General features: G+C 44.0%; 1 protein-coding gene and 1 pseudogene across 1 annotated transcript in view; one reads left to right on the plus strand and one right to left on the minus strand.

The window, feature by feature from the left end:
* Nucleotides 1–574: 574 nt before the first annotated feature.
* LOC132374070 (tyrosine--tRNA ligase, mitochondrial-like) lies at nucleotides 575–1,955 on the minus strand (annotated as a pseudogene).
* Nucleotides 1,956–13,320: 11,365 nt separating this feature from the next.
* Nucleotides 13,321–21,995, plus strand: part of TGFBR2 (transforming growth factor beta receptor 2) — a 94,348-nt gene continuing 85,673 nt past the window's right edge. Inside the window, exon 1 of the mRNA XM_059939063.1 lies at nucleotides 13,321–13,498. Within this exon, the coding sequence (XP_059795046.1) occupies nucleotides 13,405–13,498 (94 nt within the window). The 5' untranslated portion in view covers nucleotides 13,321–13,404. The remainder of the gene's footprint in view (nucleotides 13,499–21,995) is intronic.

Raw genomic sequence — 21,995 nt, forward strand, 5'->3', positions numbered from 1 at the left:
CACCGCAACGAAGAGTAGTCCCCACTCGCCGCAACTAGAGAAAGCCCGCCCGCAGCAAGGAAGACCCAACACAACCAATAAATAAATAAATAAATAAACTATTTCTACTGCAATTTCTAATGCCAACTATGGCTTCCTCTAAGTTTTCTCCTTTTTTACAGAGAACTGTATTTGCTTCCCAAACAACAAAAAAATCCAGTGAGATACACACCTGATATAAAAGTATCCACAAGTCCTTATAGTACCTCTTTTTCAGTGTTCCTACTCATCTCCAAAAGAGCAAGGACAGGATAGGAAAGACAGCATTTAGTTTTTCATGAAGTGTAATTATTAAAAGAGATTAATCCTGGAAATTATGCTTTTCTATGGTAGTCCTTAATGCTTATGGATCAGGAAATAAAAGAGCCCACTACTCCACAAACATAACCAACCTATATAAATAATGAAATTACTCACACTGTGAGGCCGAGAGCATACTCCATTCTCTGTTTTGGATTTGCAAAAGCGAAGGTATAAGTTCGTGTGTCTTGGGAATGAATGATGCATAAGTTTGAACCATCAGGAGGGTTTTTCATCATAGCTGAAGCCATTTTATCATGTAGAAATTCCTTTTTCCTATTTTACGTAACGAAAGGCCATTCTTAAGAATACGTGGTCCGACAACTAACACACTCTCAGGATTTGTTACTTGTCTGTGATTTATACTGACTCTGCCTTCTGTGATCACCTGATACCCTCAGGGACCATCGGGAATGGCATTTACTTTGCAGCAAATCTAGGATGCTTGTTCCAGGGTCAAGAACTAATTCAGAAATGAAGCTTCTTTCAGCAACTCTTCTTTCAGCAACTCTTATAACCCTCGATCGCACATGACCTCCAGTGCATCTATGCTGCTAAAGGGTTTGTGTGCACCTTTTAGCAGAGTCCAGCGCTTCTTGTTCCTCAACGAGCTTTGTGACTTATGCAGCAAGTCGTTTTTGAGGACCCCGCTTTTCTGGCTCTTTGACATGTAGCTGCATTATGTGGTCAATCTCTGCAAAGGGCAGAAAAGTGAAGAGCTTCAGGGACCTTTCTACCCAATCATCTTGCTGCCTGACAAAAAATCGATACCATGAGCCAAACAGCGTTGCCAGCAGACTTTCCCAGTTTTGCTCCAGCTGTAATTAGAGGAACAGAGATTCCAAATATTATACATCTTCTCCAGTCAACTTGTGGATGAACTCAGATTCGGACATGATATTGTTTAGTTGATCAGATCCACCCAGCTGGACCCGGCATCCATAACGATGGAACATGTAGTAGAAATCAGAGGCCTGGAGCACCTGGTATTAAAACTCGGCCAAACTCCTGCCTTCGAGGCTCTTGAGGTTCAGCCGCGCGCCCATGCGGAAGTGGCCGAGCACTGCCGCTAGGGAGTCCACCTGGGGCTGCTTCCGGTACCAGGCGGGGTTGTGCAGCACCATGAAGCTGCCCCAGGTCTGCCCATTGGTGAACAGCCGCTGGTGATGAGCCTCGAGCCCTCGGAGCAGGCGCGCGCGCCGCTTCACACAGGCTCCGCGTCCAGCGCCTAGCGCTCTGCGGCGCCGCAGCTTTGGTCTCGCGGGCGCGCCATGGCTCCGCCCACCAGCGTGGTCACGTGGGTGCGCGCTCGCTGGAAGGGAGGCCCCAAAGCGCCAGCAGGTGCCCTACAGGAAGCCAGTCCGCCGCGGGGTCGAAGCCGCCGTGGATGGCCTGGGGAAAACTGCTTGCCAGGCCGCGGTCAAAGAGCTGGGGGAGCTCTGTCTTCGTTCCTCTCTCTGGGGAGAATTCCTTGAACCGACCCCGAGCCTTCTGCACCGCCAGCAACCCCTGGGCGCCCAAGTGGGCTTTACACAGCCCCGGGGCAAGACCCCTGACCGGCCTGGGCTCCCAAACCACCGGCCCCAGGAAATGCACCGCAACAGGGGCGTCGCCATCCTGGCCGCAGCAGGAAGGACATGCTGCCTCATGTGGGTTTATTTTTTGTTTTTTTTTCTGTTTGTTAATTTTTATCTTAGATTGGAGTATAGTTGATGTACAACGTTGTGTTAGTTTCAGGTGTACAGCAGAGTGATTCAGTTATGCATATATATTTATGTTCTTTTTCAAATGTTTTTCCTATTTAGGTTATTACAAGATATTGAGTATAGTTTCCTGGGCCATACAGTAGGTCCCTGTTGATTATTTTATATATCGTAGTGTGTGTATGTTAATCCCAAACTCCTGATTTATCCCTCCCCCCAGCATCATGTGGTTTTGATGAGAAATAAGATCACATGTGTAGAGACTCTTGGCAAATTGGCGAATGCTACCCCAATTTTATTTTGAGGTCTGACTAAAGATTGTACACTTCGCCCAGAAGTAGAATTTTATGTACAGAATTGTTTTTTTTTCTGTAAAATATTCATGTAGAAGATGTGAGTTGAAAACTTTAAAAAGTTCTGTGGTAAAACGATAATCTCATTTTCTCTAGTTGGAGAAAAATGTCTTATGGGTGTTCCCTATAAGAGAAGCAATATGTTTCGTTGGAGCAGTTGGCTGAGATGGAAGAAAGGCAAGCATAATAAAAGGTGCCTATAAAATCAGTCAAGTAAAACATTAAGTGCTGGAAAAAGAGCTCAGTGTTTTAATTGTCTTTCAGGAGTTTGTTCTGGGTGTGCAGGCAAAATGATAACGGCAAATTTCAAAGGCAGCCTCTCTGAACGACTTCCTCTGAAATCCTACAGAACTGGTAGCATTCTGATAGTCTCTAGGTGAGAAATGAGGACGCAGAGCAGGTGGTTGAATGTTATTATGACTTGGAGATAAGCATATGCCTTGGCAACTCTAAACAAGAACCAGTGAGTCTGCTGTCAACTTCAGGAAGGAGGCAGCCCTTTGAAATGCCTGCAGCGCATGCTTTCCCAGTGATTCAGCAGGTTAATAATTAATAACATCTGAGTCTTGTGCAAATGATTACACAAGAGCACTGCATCCCACTATGAATTCTTCACCCCTGATACACTCGGGCCGAGTGTTTTGTTACCAAATACTCTCTGCAATCATTCTTAGCCATTAATCTAAAGTTTCTGTGTTTGTAGAACTGCTGTGAACGGACCAATTTGTCATTGACAAATATTTGGTTACCTTCGGTTGATGAGAGAAGTTGGAAATGGATCAGAACTCCAGGTCTTGCCACGTCCTCACTACCAGGTAACGCTTCACAATAAAAGTGGGTCTCAGACCGAATTCTGCTACGTGTACAAATATTTGTCAGCAAATCAGCATTGGCTTCCTCTGTGGGAAGGCAAAGACTCTGCTCTCAGTCCTTTCATATATTCTGAAAGTATTTTGCAGGAAATGGTCACTCCAGGAAAATGTGACCATTTTCTAGCAGTGGAATTCAGTTAATCTGAGATCAGGGGTCAGACTCTCCCAAAAGTGGCTGAACACAGGATACTGGGTGAGGTCCAGGGCACCACTCCTTTAAGCCAATCTCCATATCCTGAGCACCAATTATTTCACCAATGAAAATTCACTTCTGATCTTCTTTTTGTCAGTTGACAAACCCTCTGGAGTTAATCAGAGATAAAGATGGCTTGGGAATTCCCTGGCCATCCAGTGGTTAGGACTCTGTGCTTCCATTGCTGGGTGCCTGGGAACTAAGATCCCACAAGCCATGTGGTGCAGCAAAAAAAAAAAAAAAAAAAAAAAGATGGCTTAAATAATGGCAGAAGCTGCTTAGGGGGTACAGTCTTTTGATAAGGGCTTCCTAAAAGCTACTATTACCTTCCCAATACTTATCTTTAACTAGGGTACAAAATTTTTACCAGAAAATCTCAAATAGTCATTGAATCTAATTAGCACACATGCATGTTTTATGCTCTGAGCTGTGTAATAGCATGAATTTGAAGTACAAATTAAATGTAGCTCTTAAAATGGTTACTAATCATTTCTCTGACACCAGCTAAATAAATCCACCTTAAGATACTTATATTTTTTAAGTCATTGAACCTGTACTGTTAAGCGATTTTGTACTTTTGTGAAACGAACAGTTAGAACAGTTTGTTGTAATTAAAGTAATAACTTTTGTTTGATTAAGTTTCCAACTTTCAAGTCTTGCAATATGTTTTAGTTAATAACTATTCAGTTGAGTGATTTTGAAGATTGGAAAATAATGTCAAAATGAGAGGGAAGTTGTCCGGCATTTCTTAGGAAGCAAGTATAGTCAGCCCTCTGTATCCACAGGTTCCAAATCTACAGATTTCAACCAACCACAGATGAAAGAGACTTGAAAAACAATTCCTGAAAGTTCTAAAAAGCAAAACTTGATTTTCCTGAGCTGTGGACAACTATTTACATAGCATTTACATTGTATTTACAGCCATTTACATAGCGTTTACATCATATTAGGTATTATAAGTAATCTAAATATGATTTAAAGTATAAGGGATGATGTGCACAGGTTATAAGCAAATATTAAGCCATATTATATAAGGGACTTGAGCATCTGAGGATTTTGTATCTGAGGGGGTCCTGGAACCAATCCCCTGTGGATACCAAAGACAACTGTATTGTTAGATAAAAAGATTTAAAGCTGTTTTGTTTTAATTTTACCTTCTCAAAAACTTAAGAATTAGAGATGGATGTTTTACTAGGATAAAACTGATTAACGTAATTGTCAAACACATAAATCCTTTCTCCTGGGTGAAATCTATCCTCATTTGTACCATTTTTACTTTGGGAAGCATTTTTCAGCATTTTAAGAGGAAGTTTATGCTGGTGTTTAGATCCCTTGACAAGCATTTCTAGCCTCATTTGGTCATCAGGCATTGAGGGCACCACAGATTTTATTTCCCAAATTCACAATCTGCAGACTCTCAGTTCTTGAATATTATATATTATGGAGTTTATTCAATGAATCATCCTCTCATTCACAGGTATTTATTAAGCAACAAATATGGATCAGGCACAGGAAGCTAAAGCTATGAGAAACGCAGTCCCTGCCTCAAGAATGTCACAGTCTAGTGGGGAGACCTGGAGGTAGCTGGTGTGATGGCAGTAGGTGACAAAGTTGCTGAGAGCCTGGGCTCTGCAGCCCTCTTGCTGGGCTGGAATTCTGGCTCTGTCATGACTTAACCTCCCTGGGGTTCAGTATCCCCACCTGTAAAATGGGTACGATAAGTACCTACACTATCACCTGCATAGGACTGTTGTCAGGACTAAAGGCAGTTATTCATGTTAAAAACTCAGAACAGGATCTGTCACATAGTAATGAATGTGTGGACAACACGTGTTGGCTACAGTTATTATTAAGTGTAGGGTACTTGGGAATCTGCTTCCGCAAGAGTCCCTCTGGTTCATCCAAGTCAATTCAGACACCAATTCCCTCCAAACTGAACTCATTACCTTTCTTATCTAGGACTTCCCTTCATTCCTGGTCATGACTCTGGTAAGAGTTGTTATTTCACACTTCTTTTCCTCACAGAGTCTTATGCCCTCAGATGTATCTTTCAGACTTCCCAGTCACTAATTTGAAAATCTTATATGATTATCTCTGATCATCTCCCTCCCCTGATCAAAATCTCCTTCGATGTCTGTCATCATCTTGAGTATAAAATACAGACTCTTCAGTCTGACATGAAAAACAGGGCCTCCCAGAGCTCAAGTTATCCTGGGTCCCTCTTGGGTTTTGAGATGCCTTATTCATGTGTAAAAATGGAGAACTGCTAAAATAAAATCTCAAAATTTTGGTACATTTACATGTTTGCAACATATAGTAAACAAATACAAATGAATATCTATTTATTTATGACAACAAATGCATAAACATACAATTGTGTAATTCACAAGATAATTGGAAAAACCTTACAGATCTTAACTGATAGTTGATGTGGTTCATATTTGGTACACAGGTTGACAGCCATTGGTGACTGGAGCACCTTCCTCTTTCCATATGATCGGTGAACTTCTTTGTATTAGTTAGAAATGATTTTTGACTGGGACTAATGAGTTGCGCAGTATCAGTTTATTACGTCCCTTGATTCTGCCATCTGGATTGGACTCACCTTGCTGAATCTGTTCCCTCTGCGTTTGCTGCGGCTGGAACATCCAAGATAGCTTCGTTACTCACATGTTTGGTGCTTCAGCTGGGGGGCTGGGGTATCTGGTGGCTGACCAGCTGTCTCCTTCTCCATGTGGTTTCATGTGGCTAGCTTGGGCTCCCTCACAGCATGAAGATCTCAGGGCATGTAGACTTCTTACCTGGTAACTGGTTTCTGACAGAGGAAGTCACTCTTTGAGACTAGTCCTAGAACTGGCGCTGTGTCATTTCCATCATATTCTGTTGGTGAAAGTAAGTTACAAAGCCAGCCCGTTCAAGGAGAGGGAAAATAGAAAATAGATCCCATCCCACCTCTGGATGCGGGAAGCAACATGCGAGTATGGTGAGGGGAGGAAGGGATCGCAGCCATCTTTGAGGACTTTCTACCCCAGATAACGTCCGCATGGAGATAGTTACTGTACTGATTCAGTGGGTCTACTCTGATACTTTTGGCTTCCCTCTCATTGTTGAAAGTTTATTGCATCTCTTCTGTTTCAGCCTCCCCTAATCATGTTCAAAGGTAGGAAACAGAAGTAGTGAGGGGCACAGTGGCTTTCCTTGGTCGCTTCTTTCTAACCACGTAGAGAAGAAAATCTTTCTCACAAGCCCCGATCAGATTTCTTCTTATATTTCTTTGTGCAGAATTGGATCGTATATCTACCTTTAAAAGGATGGGTCCTTTCCCTGAGATGTAGTTAAATTTACATCCTAAACAAAATTGGACTTCTGAGAGGAATATGGAAAGGGGAGAATAGATTTTGTGCAAGCAAGTAACGATGCTGGCCATGTTCTGTAACTGCATATATAACCAAAATTGTAGAACAATTATATAATTGTATATAATTTCAGATAACACTGAAATATCCAAATTAGATATTTACCATCTACTGTCCGCATAACAAACCCCATGCTAGTGTTTGACCATGAGAACCCTTTGCCCCTAGTGGGAGAAACTACATAGACATGAGGCAAAGAGCGTGAATTCAGGGAGGGGTGCAGAATTGGGGCCAAAACATTCCATCTAAAATCCCCTCAAATTTATACTCCAGGCATTCTGAAACCTTTGCATTTCCTTACCCACTCCAAGCTCGCACGTCTTGTCTTTAAACTGCTGATCTGTGTACCTGTAGCATCCTTCCTCATGCCTTCACCTGACCATCCTTCAAGATTCAGCTCAAAAGGCATTTCTTCCCCTGGGCCTTCTCTTATTCTCAGGCTGGGTTAATGGCCTCTGTTGCCTGCCTTCTCCCGTGGTACTCTGAGCTCATCACTACTGTGATAATCGTATTATCAGATTTGTTAATACTATTTGTTTACTTATATATGTTTCACATCAGATCATAAGGACAGCCTAATGCCCTGCAATTAAGGCTAGGAGTACATTTTCTGAGTCCTCATATCGTCAGCACTTAAAGAGTATTTGGGTCACAGTAGAGAATCAAATGCTGGTTGACTAAATAAATGGCTGGACAGTAGCTTGACATTCTATCCTGAAGGCAATGGGAAGCCACTGGATAATTTTAAATGTGATTGTTATTTTTGTATTTTTGGAGGGGAACATTTTGGTAGCAGTGAAGGATGTAGTAGAAGGGGTGAGGCTAGAGAGGCAAGAAGATCAGGAAACTGATGTAAGACTATATGAAATAACAGGAGATAGAACTAAAATAATGTCAGTGTTGAGGATGAGAACAGAGCAGACTCAAGCGATATTTAGAGAGTAAAGAGATAGATCCTAATTCCCAGTTAGTTCTGGAGGGTAAAATAGAGGCAAACTCTTAGCTGATTTTTATGTTTCTGCCTTGGGTTACCCATTGAAGATAGAGCCTTTTCTTGATGTCAGGAATGTACCAAGGGGCGGGTATTCTGGAATCCAATTTTAGAATAATGAGCATGTGGTACCAGTGGAACACCCATGAAGAGAGTTGAGTAGGCAGTTGGAATAATGGTAGCTTAGGTGAGAAATCAGAGCTTGATAATTAGATTTGGAAATGATCATAGATTAGTGAAGCCATAGAAATAGCTGTGTTCCCCAGGAGGAATGAGAGAAGGGGCAGAGAACAAACTTGGTAAGAACTAGCACTGACCAATGAGTGGAAGAAAACAAACCTGTAAAGATACTGAGAAGGAACATCTGGATAAGCATGTAGGAAATGGGGTGGGCTAGTTTGCTAGGGCTGCCATTGCAAAATACCACAGACTCGGTGGCTTAAGCAACAGAAATCTGCTTCTCACAGTTCTAGAGGCTGGAAGTCTAAAGTCAGGGTATTGGCAGGTTTGGTTTCTCTGGAGGCCTCTCTTCTTGGTTTGTAGGTGGCCTCCTTCTTGCTGTGAGTTCACATGGCTTTTTCTCTGTGTATTCACAGCAGCATCCCTGGTGTCTCTTCCTCTCCTTATAAGGACATTAGTCACATTGGGTCAGGGTCCTACCGTCAAATATAGTCATGTTGGGTAGGGCTTCAACCTGTGCATGTTGGGGGATACAGTTCAGTCCATACCATGGGGATACAATAGCAACATGGCAGTCAAAGGAAGGAGGTGACATGCTAGTATCCAAGGCACTAGACAAGGAAGCTTCCGATTGAAATGTGCCCATGAGTTTTGCTGGTTGCAGACAAGGTGTGAGCTAAACAAAAGGACTTTCCACTGGACAAGGGGCTGCAGTGGCTGATTAATGAGTAAGAGATGAGGAAGCAACAGCAAAGGGTGGTCTGATCATTCCAGAGTCATCTCAAAGTACTAGGGTGACCAGGCCCATCAGCCACCTGATCAGTTTATCATAGAGTGGAGACTCTGGAGCTGGACAGGCCTCATTCACACCCTAGCTCGGGTCCTTACTAGCCCTGTGACCTTGGCCAAATAGTTAATCTCTCTAAACCTCAGTTTCTTAGCTGGGAGGTGAAGAGTAACGTAGTATTGTGAGGATGTGCTCCAAAATGTTAAGGGATTATCTTTGGGTGAAAGGGTTAAGGATCCTTTTTATTTTCTGCCTTTGGCTTATCTGTATTTCAGATTTTTTCTACCTAAAGTTAACATACATTACTTTTGTAATTTAAAAAAGTTATGTTTTCTCCAAAAGAAACTATTCATGCTTTCTGTAAACGTGTGGCAGTTTCTATGAATATCTGTGATGAATTGCAAACAAGGAAATGGATTAGAGAGGGACTCTCGTTTTTCCCTCTAGTGAAGACAAGAAACATACGTTGAGTACTGCAGGGCACAGAATGGGGTTCACAGTTGAGAAAACAATCTGTGCTTTCAAGGACTTTACAATTAGTGGGGTAGAATTCCCCCAAATAAATGAGTAACGATAATGCACTCCATGCCAGAACAGGACAAACATTAAAAAATAGGTTAAATAAACTAAATGCTTCTGGGGTTCTCCCTGGGGGAGGAGGGATGACATTAGGCTGGAGGAATCACAAAATGTTTCCTGGAAGAGGTAGCATGCTGGATGACCTGAAAGGTGGGGAGCGTTCCCTCACAAGTTCACTGTTGTCTCAGTGCTATTGGTCTGCTTCACAATGGAAGGAAAATTAGCCCAGAGATAAGAGATAAGGATGCAGAACGACCAGTTCACATGGAGAGGAATCTCCCTGTCCACTGCTTTAGTTGCCAGTAACCTCAACAGCCATATGTCAGAAAGCACAGGGGAGTCAAAAGTTCTTGCCTCATCACAACCGGGAGATGCAGGACTTACAGTAACCACATTTTGATCCAGTCCAGTTGTTTTCTGTGTGTGTGTTCAGAGTTTGTAAAACTGGAAAAACGAAGATATTCCAGCTGTTTAACTTTCATTCCAGTTGGTTTTTATTGTTTTACAATTTGATGAGAACTTAAAAATTACCTTCCTTGTTTTTCAAACCCTGAGTCACACTTTTATCTTTTTGTTTCCATCTGCAAAAGGCCCAGTTTTTGTGATTGTATCTTAACTGCCTGTGTGAATACACAGAAAATTATATTAAGTTAAATATACAACTATATGTGAAGACCATGGCTTAAGGGTATCAGACTGCTCTTTCAGTGAGAATTCCTAAAGGAAGTTCATATTGACAAATTTGTAAGATTGTCAACTTGCAGTATACACGAGTTTACGTGTCTCTGATTGCACTTCAATGCTCTTTGAAAGATGAGTTTGCACTTGGCAATGCCAAAGTCAGACTCTCAGTTTCACAGGAGATTGAGGATGAAATTGGAAATATTAAAGGCAAACAAAATTAAAATCAACATTAGTCTTATATGATGACAGAGACCACCAGTTAAATATTCCACCCTGGAATCAAATACCTCAAACCTGGCCTCTAACAATGTAAAATATCTGTTCTTTGCAATAAATATAGAAAAGAAGGCCTTTGGAATCAATTGGGCATTTATTTGCCTCAGTGTTTCTGGGAGTAAGGAAGTGTATGTATACTGTCCAGAGGAACTGGGTGAATTTAGAAAAAAAGAAAAACAAAACCAAACCACAGACTTCTCCATTTTTAAGAAAAGGAAGTAGTATGACATCATCCTCGGCTAAAATCTAGCCTGTTTATATCTCAGTTTGTTAGGTAATAGAATGCCTTTTCCCGAGTTATAAAATAATTAGGATGATTAAGTACAATTTTCTTCTGAATCTTGATTACCTCATTCATTCATTCATCCAACATATGTCTATTAAACACCTATTCTGTGCTAGGTCCTGGGAATACAATAGTGAATGGAGGAAAAGATATAATTCCTGTCCTCAAGAAATTTGGACTTGATTTGGGAGAAGGGAAAGGAGGTGTAGTAAGTGCTAAAAAGGAGAGGCATATGGTGCCAAGTGGACCCATAATAAAATGTCTATTCAGGGACTTCCCTGGTGGTGTAGTGGTTAAGAGTCTGCCTGCCAATGCAGGAGACATGGGTTCGAGCCCTGGTCCAGGAAGATCCCACATGCCGCGGAGCAACTAAGCCCGTGAGCCACAACTACTGAGCCTGTGCTCAGGAGCCCGAGAGCCACAATTACTGAGCCCGTGTGCCTGGAGCCCATGCTCTGCAACAAGAGAAGCCACTGCAATGAGAAGCCCGCGCACCACAATGAAGAGTAGCCCCCACTCACCGCAACTAGAGAAAGCCCGCACGCAACAATGAAGACCCAATACAGCCAAAAACCTAAATAAGTAAATAAATAAATAAATTTATTTAAAAAAAAAAAAGTCTATTCAGGGAGGTCAGGGAAAGCTTGCCCATCAAGGAAGTCATGATTCACCCAAGGAAAACCAGGAGAGGGCTGGGTGGAAGGAAGGACAGAGGAAGGGAAGTGTGCCCCAGGGGAAGGGGGGAGGCTCTGTGTGGGAGGAACACAGGGGTGCATTCTAGGAATGTGGAGATCCTCTCATTGGGAGAGGAGAAACCCAAGGTTACAAGAGAGAAGGGGCTCAAGGCACCTTCAAGGATCTCATTTCTATCCTCTGTCTCAAGAGCAGTGGGAAGCCATCAAATGATTTTAATAGAAGGGTTGGTATAATCAGGTTTGCCTTTTGAAAATTTGACTTTCGCTAGGTTTTGAGAAATTGAGTGAAAAGGCCCAGAATGGCCCTGATTGGGGGTGAGTGGCTGGGAGACTCCTGCTCAAGGGGTGGTGGTGGCATGGGCAGGGCCTGTGGAGGAAATGGGGAGAAACAGATTTTGAACTCAACTTTCCTCCTTTGCTCAAGTGGCTTTGGCAAGGAGGTTGGTGGGAAGGAAGATGCCCAACCCTGCTGATTTCACCCCACTTCCTGCATCCTAAATTCAAGAGCTAGGAAGTGGTCTTTTCCTAAAAGTCAGCTTCTGTGTTGGGTGGAACAATGGAGACAAGACTTAACTTCCAGGATCAAGCAAAAGAACTCTCAGATTGACAGGGAAGATTTCAGGGGTTGGGTTTCCAGGGAGAGCTAGTTGCCTTTATTCCCAGTAAGCCTGGCCACCTGCCTCTGCAAACAAGCTTTGTCTCAGATAAAGGAGTGTATTGTGTAACCTGCTGGAAGATCTCCTGACCAGAGAGAGGGCTATAGTGAATCTAACTCTTTGAGGGGGCTGGAAGTAGGATGAGCATATGAGTCAATATCCCACCAAGACACATGGGAAAGAGACAGGGGGTTCTGTTAATAATTCAACTTTGAAACAGATGTACACCAGGATAGTTTGGGGGCAAACCCGGTCACCTTAGCAAGAAGAGAAAGTTGAAAGTTCGTCCTGTTCTGCTCCCACCGATGTCCCCTTTTGCAGGGGAGGGGCTCAGAGTTCTGTCCCTTCACAGGCAGTGTTGGAAGGCAAACCCTGGCACTTAGCTGACTCCCAGGCCACTTTTACTTTCACACTTTCTGCCATACCTGATACATTCTGAAGATAACATTTCCCATTACCATTATCACTCCGGGATGGCTTGCCGTTTATAATTGCTCACTGAGTCACCCCCAGGAAGAAAGAGGCGGCTCAAAATGGGAGGCACCACCTAAGAGCTTATCAGAAATGCTGCCTCTTAGATGTACTGAAGCAGAATCTGCATTTTAACAAGATTTTCAGGGGGTCCATGAGCACATTGAAGTTTGAGAACAGACTTCTGGACTTCCACCTACAGTAAAATAAACATTTTACAATGTGATGGTTTAGGCATACACAATTGAAACAAAGTTTAATGAGGAAATACTTTTACTACTTTACTTGAAAAAAAAAAAGTGCTCACAACTTAGACTTCAGCATCCACTCTTGGGTCGCCACTTGGAGTTTGAAAACCAGCTCTGAAGCACTTAGGAACAGCCCGAAGAGGGTTGTGGGGAAGGGGAGGATGCTGGTGGGGGCGCTTTGGAGAGCGCAGACACTCTCTGCGTTCAGTGACTTTCTGGAACGTGTGCACTTAGTGCTCCGTAGTCAATCTTCGGAGCGGGAACGCGCGAGGCCGCTGAAAGTTTGCCAAAGCCCCGGAGGGGCCGGTCCCGGGGACGTGATTGGCAGCTGCGAGGGAGGGCGAGGACCGGGAGCCGAGACGGGGAGCAGGCTCGGGGCGGCGAGAGGTCCTGCCCAGCTGTTGGCGAGGAGTTTCCTGTTTCCCCCGCGGCGCCCGGGCGAAGTCGTGAGTCACTCGCGCGCCCGACCCGACGACACTCCGCGCGCGCACCCGCCGGCCGGGCCGGCCTCCCGCGCAGCTCCCCTCGGCCGCCGGGCCCCCCGCGCCTCGCCCACCGCCACCCTCTGCGGCGCCACATCTGGCCGCACCGCTGCCCCGCGCGGGTCCGCAAGGCGCGGCGCGGAGGCGCGGCGTGCGCGCTCGGGCCGGTCTATGCGGAGCGGCGGGGGCTGCCATGGGCCGGGGGCTGCTCGGGGGCCTGTGGCCGCTGCACATCGTCCTGTGGACACGCATCGCCAGCACGATCCCGCCGCACGTTCCCAAGTCGGGTGAGTGGCCCCCGCCCGGGCTTGGCGCCGGGGTCCCCGGGGCCCCGCCGGGCTGCGCTTGACAGTCGGCCCGGGAGGCGGGCGGAAGCCGGGACGTGGCCCCGGTGCCCGCGCCCCAGCACCCTGCGCTGGGACGGGTGCGTTTTTCTTTCCAAAGACTAGGAAAGTAGTCTCGGCGGGGGCGCGGGGCGCGCCCGGCCCCCTTTGTGCGGGCAGGAAGGGCGCTGCGTCCCGGGCCGCCCCCACCCCCGGAAAGGGAAGTTTGAGAAGTTGGTGATCGGCGGAGGCAGGACGCGGCCCGGGCGGCCTCCGAGCGAGCGGCGGGCACACCTGGTCCCCGGCCCGGGATCGCCCAGTGCCCCGAAAGGGCAGGGCCCCCATCCTCAGCTCTTGCCCAGGGCCACATGCCCCGGACCTGCTTTTTGGCCCGGAGTTGCTGCAGCAAAGTTTCAAGGAGAAGGGCGATTGCCAAAGGAAACTTGTCTCGCTCCACTGCAGGCTGGCGTGGATGCGGCAGGGAGTGGGGCTTGTCAGGTGGAAGGCGGAGTATTATTTACTGAGTGCCTGCTAGGTGCTAGGTGCTGGAGATGTTGCCTGGAGCAGGACAACCCCGTCTTGCGGTCTTGAAGGTTCTGTGCAATTGTTTGGTGTAAATGAAACCGGAAGGGTTAAAATCATAAATCCCCCTGCCCACCTGATCTTGGTGTCTAGGAGGTTTTGAGGGGAGAAAAATGCAGGAATTGAACTCTTAAGTATTTGTTATGTAAAGTACCGAACCCATGAGACCTTAGAAGTTAGAAATTTTGTAGCTCTTTGCTACAGAACTGAGAACCTGCATCTGGGGTCTGGTAATGGAGTCTTTGGAGTTTTGGGACCTTTCTGGGCCTCAGTCTCCTCATCTGTGAAAGGACATGGTTAGATTTGGATCATTTTACGTTCCCTTCATCTTTAACATCTTTTGTCTCTCTACTCCTGTTTGGTAACTTGGAGATGCCCTGTGTGGATTTGGGATGAAATGTGGAGGATCTGACAGCCTCCGTCACTCTGAGGCACACGTTCTGTTTACCAAGGGCCAGAGGCAGACTTACCTTTGGTCTTGTCTAAAAGAAATATGGACCAGTTTCTACACGGGACATTTCACAGTTCTTGAAGTGGATTGAGAATTTTTGAAAGTTATATTTTTTTACTGAAGGTGGCATGGAGATGGGAGTTTTCAAGATAATGAGGAAGGACTATTGTAAACAAAAAAATCCTAACACAAATTTGAGTTCTACAGTCTAATAAAGTTCCACTGTTTCATCCTTGGAAGCTTTCTTACTTTGCAGTACCAGATGTTCGACTCTCTGATTATATACCAAACTCTTAAGAACTGAGTTATATTTTGCTAATATTTTAAACGGCACCCTTAATTTTCAGTGTACCTTAAAAATCGTTAAAACTTTGGTTTTAGATTACGAAAGAAGGAAATTAGCGGGCCCTGATTCTGTTAGTCTTTGCTTAGGAGGATAAGATTTATGATTTGCAAATTCCAGACTCAGTAGTTCATGAGTCAATCTCAGTTCATCTATATACACACTTTTAAACAATTAGCTTAAAAGCCAACTGGCTTTTTATTTGGGCTTTTAAACAGTGTTACAAAAGCCACAGATTTCATATTTTTATGGAATTAAAGCCACAAAATGGTTGAACTAAGGAATCATTTTGGATTAGTATTCATGTGAAATTACATTTTGAAGATAGTTGAAGGTCAAAGGTAGCTATAATGGAGGTGGGAAACCTAATTCCACTTGCATTTCATTTTCTATGGAAGTAAATGGTTTCAGGATTTTCCTAACGTAATTGGTAATCTGTCACTACATTTTTCAAAATATATTAATGCATGGTAAGGTAAGAGGAAATGAGATTGTTCACAGCCTTCTCTTAGGTTACTTAAAAAATCCATCTTATATTTAGTATATTGACAAGTGAGCCAAGGACTTCAGTATAAGAGCAAACTTCACTAAGATACATACTTAAAGATATTTTAGTTTTTGTTTTTGACTTAGTAGATTCACTCTTCCTAAATGCCCAAAATTAAGCAATTGCTCTTTGGGGGAAAACTCTAAATGTTTGACAACTCTTCAGATCTGAAAACTATAACTTTTACTTTTCGAATACCTAACAGGAGATCCTTGTTGAGGACTCAATGTTGGTAAAAGTGTTGTACGGATAAATTTCTTCCCCCAAATCACTGCTGATTTTGTCAGGGTTCTGGAAACTGCTAGGTCCAGAATTTGATCTTTGGTCTGTTTGCTTTTGTTCCCAGAAAGCACATTTTTTTACCTCTAGGCCATTTATTTTTAACCAGTTATGGTTTCTATAAGATACTCATCACATTTTGGATTCCTTGCCTTTATTTATTTATTTATTTATTTATGTATTTTTGACCACGTTGGGTCTTAGTTGCTGCGCACGGGCTTCCTCTAGTTGCGGCGAGTGCGGGGGCTACTCTTTGTTGCGGTGCGCGGGCTTCTCACTGCGGTGGCTTCTCTTGTGGAGCACGGGCTCTAGGTGCATGGGCTTCAGTAGTTGTGGCACACGGGCTCAGTAGTTGTGGCGCACGGGCTTAGTTGCTCCGTGGCATGTGAGATCCTCCTGGACCAGGGCTCAAACCCGTGTCCCCTGCATTGGCAGGCAGATTCTTAACCACTGCGCCACCAGGGAAGTCCCTCCTTGCCTTTTTTTCAAGGTAACACCCCACCTTGAAATGATGAGTCCTCATTGCTGTCTGTGGAGCCGGCATACCTGCTACATGGTCTCCATTTCAGTTATCAACACAACTTTAAAAATTTTCTTTTTTTTTAACCATATTTTTCCAATTAAGAATGACACTTCATTGGTGCCATTGCAGAAAGTGGCCATTACCCATTTCTTTCTTCTCAACAGTATCTATAGAATGTCACTTTTTGCCAGGCAGGAGGCTCAGACCTGGAAACAGTATTCTGAGTGAATAAGACAGGTCTGGTCTTTGCCTCCGTTGAGTCTAACATATGGGGGGGGGGGGGTGGTGTTGAGGCCCAGAGAAGGATGTATATTTTAACCCTGTGTACTTGGAAGCATTATTGACTCTAGACCCCTTTGTCAAAAGCCCACTCTGTTGGGTGTTGAGTGTTTCCTTCCATTCCCTCCACTGTCCCTCTGAACGTGTTTTTCATTGATCTATTCTTTTCTGTGCCTGCCTAATTCCGGGCCCCCAGTTGGGCCACCTCACTTTTGTTCAAGCTGCTGTCTGTCTGGAACTCCTGCTACCCTGGATAATTTAGATTCATCTTTTAAGACTTGACTTAAGTGTCATTCTTAAGCAAACCTGCTTTCAACGCCCTGGGTGGAGCTAAAGGTTCCCTCCTCCCGGGGGCAGGCCTCTCTTTTCGCTGCTAACAATAGTAAGACAGAATTAGCTCTTGATGAGACTCCCTTACCCATTCTCTCAAAGGCACTGGGTTTGTCCCACTCATTTCTCTGTCTCCAGGGTCTCTGGCAGTGCCTGGCATATCACTTAGCACCCAGGAAATGCTGAGCTGAGCCTCCGTTCATCCTCCTAGAGGCACTGAAAGTCAGTCGAGCATTTCCACAACCAGGCAGTCACTATTTGTTGGGTGTTTGGTCTGAATGGTAAAATCTTAACTGAGAATAGTTTGGCTTTGATCTCAATAGGCAATTTGGCTGTTTTATACTGTGTTATTGGTTCTTTTATTCTGATGACCTATGGAAAAAGATGACAAACATGTCAGCTTCTGACAAACATGATGGAAAGCTGCTAGAAGTTTTCATCCAACCTCTTTAGCTGTACATTTGAATTCATGTAGGGCAGTCAAAGCCATTGCAAAACTTTTTCAAAGTCTTACCAAAGACATTTGCCAGTGAATACTGAATCTTCTCTCTCTCTTTTTTTTTTTTTCTAGAAGGTTGTTGAAAGGAGACTTTCATTAAAAATGAAGTGCCAAAATCTAAACTTAGCTTTGAAGTTTCTTTTTTCATCAGGGTCTTCTGTTTTGGTTTATAAGCAGTGAAGTGAGTTGGTCTAAGGGAAGTGCAGACCTGGGGCAGCTGCTATCTGCAGAAGAGCAGTGTGGCTATTATTTAGGTCTGATGCAAACCACCGAAACAGTTTAAAATAGGGTGTGGAGGAAAAGTCCTTCCTGGCTACAGCATGACATTATTTAGCCAATTTCCACAGAAAAGCATAACTCTGTCACCTTGTTGGCTTCTGCCCTCGGGGGCCTTCTGTACAGCTTCAGCAGATTAACTCATGATTTTCAGTAGAAATGATTTAGCAGATAGGTATTAGCAGCAAGAACGCTCACCATTTGTTTTGCACTCCTTCTTTCCCTTGTAATATGTTGCTTCCTACCTACTTGTGGCTTCTGACCAAGGCAGGATAACGATGATTCTCCTTCTTGCCTGGCGTGTCATGAGGGTTGGGAAGCCAAGCAGGTAAATTGGCTCATCTCAAGGACAAGTGGGGAGAAGGGAGAAGTAACATTTGAGAACCTGTTCTGAGCCAGCTGCCTGACATTATTATCTAATTTAATCCTCAGAAGAAACCGACAAGATAATTTTCATTACCTTTATTTTATAAATGGAGAAGATAAGAGTCTGCACAAGGCAACTTGACGTTTGCCTCTGTGTGTGTCTGTGTGTTTTCTAACCTTGTCTTCCTTGTGTTCTGCTCGGCCCTTTTCCTTGGTGTATCTGTGTGTATGTGTGTTGGGATGGAAGTTAGGGAGTGAGTAAAGGGATATCATATTCTAGAAAGGGGAACTTACCATCTAATATCCATTCAGTGCCCCTGAGATCATGATTTGCTTTGCTTGCATGATCTGCCTCCTTCCTGATTGTCACCTGATTGTCATTGTCCTACAGAAAATCAGGATAGGGTAGAGTCTCTTTGCTCAAGAAAACTCTGCTGTTCCTAGTCTGATAATGGCGTCATGGTGGTGGGACCCACTGCGGGTGACCTGTGCCTTGACCATTGACAGCAGCTGGACATGCGCTGTTTTCAGAGATATATACTGGCAACCCCAGATTCCAGGCATGTAGGACCAGCATCTGTGTACAGTCCTCGAAGAGCTGCTGGGGAGGGTGGGAAGAGTAGAATTTATCCAGTATCACAAAGGGGGATGATTTTGAAGAGTAGAATTTATCCAGTATCACAAAGGGGGATGATTTGACTTTTAGAAAACTTGTAGGTGGTTAATATTCTTCTCCTCCCAAAAGGATCTGTCTTTTATTTGCCATAATCAGCTTTTTAGGTCTTGGCACTCAACATGGAGCAACTGCCTCCTTGCCTGTGGTCAATTTAGGATCTCCGGCTTGGCCTCTTTAGGGTTTCCTAGCGTCTGTGTTTTGTTCACAGGGCTGAAGCTATAGATCATTAGAATGGACTTAGCTCAGGGCAATTGCATGTGATGGGTGAGATTGTATCTGGGGAAGGCTGCCTGCTCTCAAGATAAGCGACTCGTTTTTATTTTTGCTCCTTTCTGATGAGATATTCCGCCCCCCCCCCCCCCCAATTTTTCTGCTCAGTTAAAATATAGGCCTAGTATACAGGCAAAAGGAGCCTCTGCTCTGGGATTTAGAGGGCACTACTTTTATTGTTCTCTGGTCAGCCTCTGTCTATGGGGTGAGGAGACTCCTGGGCCTCTGAGTTCAAAGTCTCCCCTTTATAGATCAGTTTCAGGTACCTGGAAACCCAAAATATGCTGCTCAGATGGCCGTGGACCAACTTTTACAGCCTACATGGACCTTTGGACCCATCTTCCTGAGGGCCATTGTAGCCACTGGTCTGTGGGCCTGAGGGGTGGTGAAGGGACAGCTGTGAATGTGTGGGGTGTGGGGGTGTGTGAGTGTTAAAACTTGGGTGTTTTACATGTTACAAGGTCCCTCTTGGTGCCGGATGGAGCAGCCACTGGAAAAAGGAAGGTAGGTTGTTGGCCGGGTCTGGGACAGTGTTTCCCCAGTTCCAGGGCTGGTCTCTGAGCAGGTCAAGAGTTTGAAGTTGAACTTGGTCTTTTCTAAGACGTTATGGAGGTGCATTTGTCAATCAGGGTAGAAGGATAAAACCTATTTTATTGAACAGTTTGTCAGTGTGATTTATAACTTTCAATATTCTGACCTGTGGTCTGTGGGCCACCATTTGTCCCCCCGCCCTGGGTCTTCCAACACTGGGGATTGATCTGCACCAACAACACGCCTTTGCAGAGGTGTTAGGTACAAAATTAGTTATTGTTGATTATATCATATTTTCCCCGGAGTAGAGAGATTGCTCATTAATGAAAAAGCTAAGAGTTTGGCTGTAATCATAGTGTCGTATTTCCTTGGGGAAATTCAGTTTTTCATGGCTTGTCTTTTCCTGCAGGAAACTTCAGCTGTATTCATTTGACTTGTTCTATCCAGGATTTCACTTACACTTACAGTTTCTTTAAGATTTCCCAGTGCCTTGGTTGCATTTTCTCTGGGTATTGGGAACATGAGGCAAGGTGCAGCTTATCTGGACGTCTTCTTCTCTTATTGTAAATGTTTTATTTGAGTGATCCATGGCCTTCTCAAGCCTTTTTAAGGAAACAAGAATATCAGAACAGATAAAGAAGTAAAAAGCTGTTAGGATACTATACAAGGTATAGGATTGTGAAAACTGTGCATCGCAGGGAGCTGGGGGCTTGGCAGAACAACCATGAGTGTCTTTGAAGGAAAATACAGAGTCAGGTTCGTATTTTCAATATTTGCCACTTTATCTGTTAAAGTTGTAAATCGTCATGGAGGATTCATTTGCTGTGGCAGGAAATTCACTCTGCTGCTTTGTGGATGACCGCTGGTGATCCTAAAACTCTGCAGAACTTTCCTATGGAAGGAGATGACAGTGGCTCATGCCCCTCTGAATGGTGTTACTATCTTGAGGAAGCTTCACTCGAGAGATTTTGTGGGCAGGTTTCCTGATAATGCATAGTAATGATTGTAGCTGCACTAACTGCTGCTGCCTGGACCATGCTGAGCACTTCACGTGTGTTATTTAACCTCCAAACAGCTCTGCAAGGTCGACTTCATAATGCTCATTGTAAGTCCTCTAGAGATCAGGGAAATTAAAGCCACTCAATTAGCAAATGATTAGGCTGGGGTTGAACCTGAGATGGTCTGGTTTGGGGACCTAGACCCTAAGTGCTAGGCTCTACTGCACCAGGCTGCCTCGATTGATACAAACCACTTCTCCATTATAGCGTGGGTGCTGGGAGACTCTAGGGGTTAAGAGAAATAATGGTAAGATCCAACATTTTTCTAATGCTTTGGTGTTCTTCATACGTTATCCCATGTAATTTGTTTAGGTAAATAAAATAACGTTTGATCCGTACACCAGGTAGTCAAATGTTAGGCCTGTCTTGTGACCTTGATGGGAAAAATGAAATATACACATCAGGTGATGCAGTCCTGCCTGAATCATGGCATAGTTATGCCATCAAGGAATTTAGTAGGTATTCTGAATAGAACAGGCACTTTATTTGGAAGAATTGGGGGAATTCAAGGATGCATAAGTAGGTGGGGGATATATATGGTGTGCCAAGGTGGATTTACCATGATGTGGTTGGAACCTCAAGGCTTCTCCCTGGTGCAGGCCCCCTCCTGGCTCTGGGAGGGGCCCTGGCAATGTGGTTAACGAGTGTTATCAAGGTAGAGAATATTTAAGACATCTTGCAATGCCCTGAATATTACAGCTCACCTGGAAAAGCAACTTCATAGAGGTTTTCCCAAAACATTTATATGACATTACTTATAATGAGTTATGAAGCTGGAAAAAACTTCCAAGTTATCTCAAGAATAAATTACAAATTCTGATCAGCAGTTCTAGAGGAAAGATTGAATTATTTTAAATTTTCCCTAAAGAGAATATCGTGAAATATCATTGGAAGAGGTGATCAAAGAGAATGTAACCAAAAAATGTAGCAATAATATTTCAGAGGTGTATCAGGCAGTTAATTAATAAAAATATTTGTTTTCTTTTAACTTTTTTATTTGTGGTATCTGCAGCCTCTTAAAATTTGTAATGTGTAAGCTGCCACTCTAAATTCTAACTATTCTCTTTCATACCTAAATTTCTATTCTTAATTTTTATATTCTTTTTCTTAACGAGTGCCCCTGAAATTTATAAGCTTCGACTTCCACAATACCTGACTACATGCCTAATGGCAGGATTTGCTGGTTGGCTTAGAAAATAAATTCAAAGTGCTCCTCACCGCCAACCCCATCCAAATACTCTGGGGTCTGCATTGTTACATCACCAAACCAAAACGCTTTTTTTTCCCCTAACCTCTTCATCATTTTCCTAGTTTAGAGGCCCCATACCAAACAGAAAAGAAGTTGCAAATGTGTAATGATCACAAAACCTTGATCTTGAATGCTCTAATCCAGCTCTGACCCTTAGTTTGAGATTAAGAATCTGCCTCGGAGACAGCTGGTGAAGATTAAA

This window comes from Balaenoptera ricei, chromosome 11, assembly GCF_028023285.1.
Source record: "Balaenoptera ricei isolate mBalRic1 chromosome 11, mBalRic1.hap2, whole genome shotgun sequence".
NCBI lineage: Eukaryota > Metazoa > Chordata > Mammalia > Artiodactyla > Balaenopteridae > Balaenoptera > Balaenoptera ricei.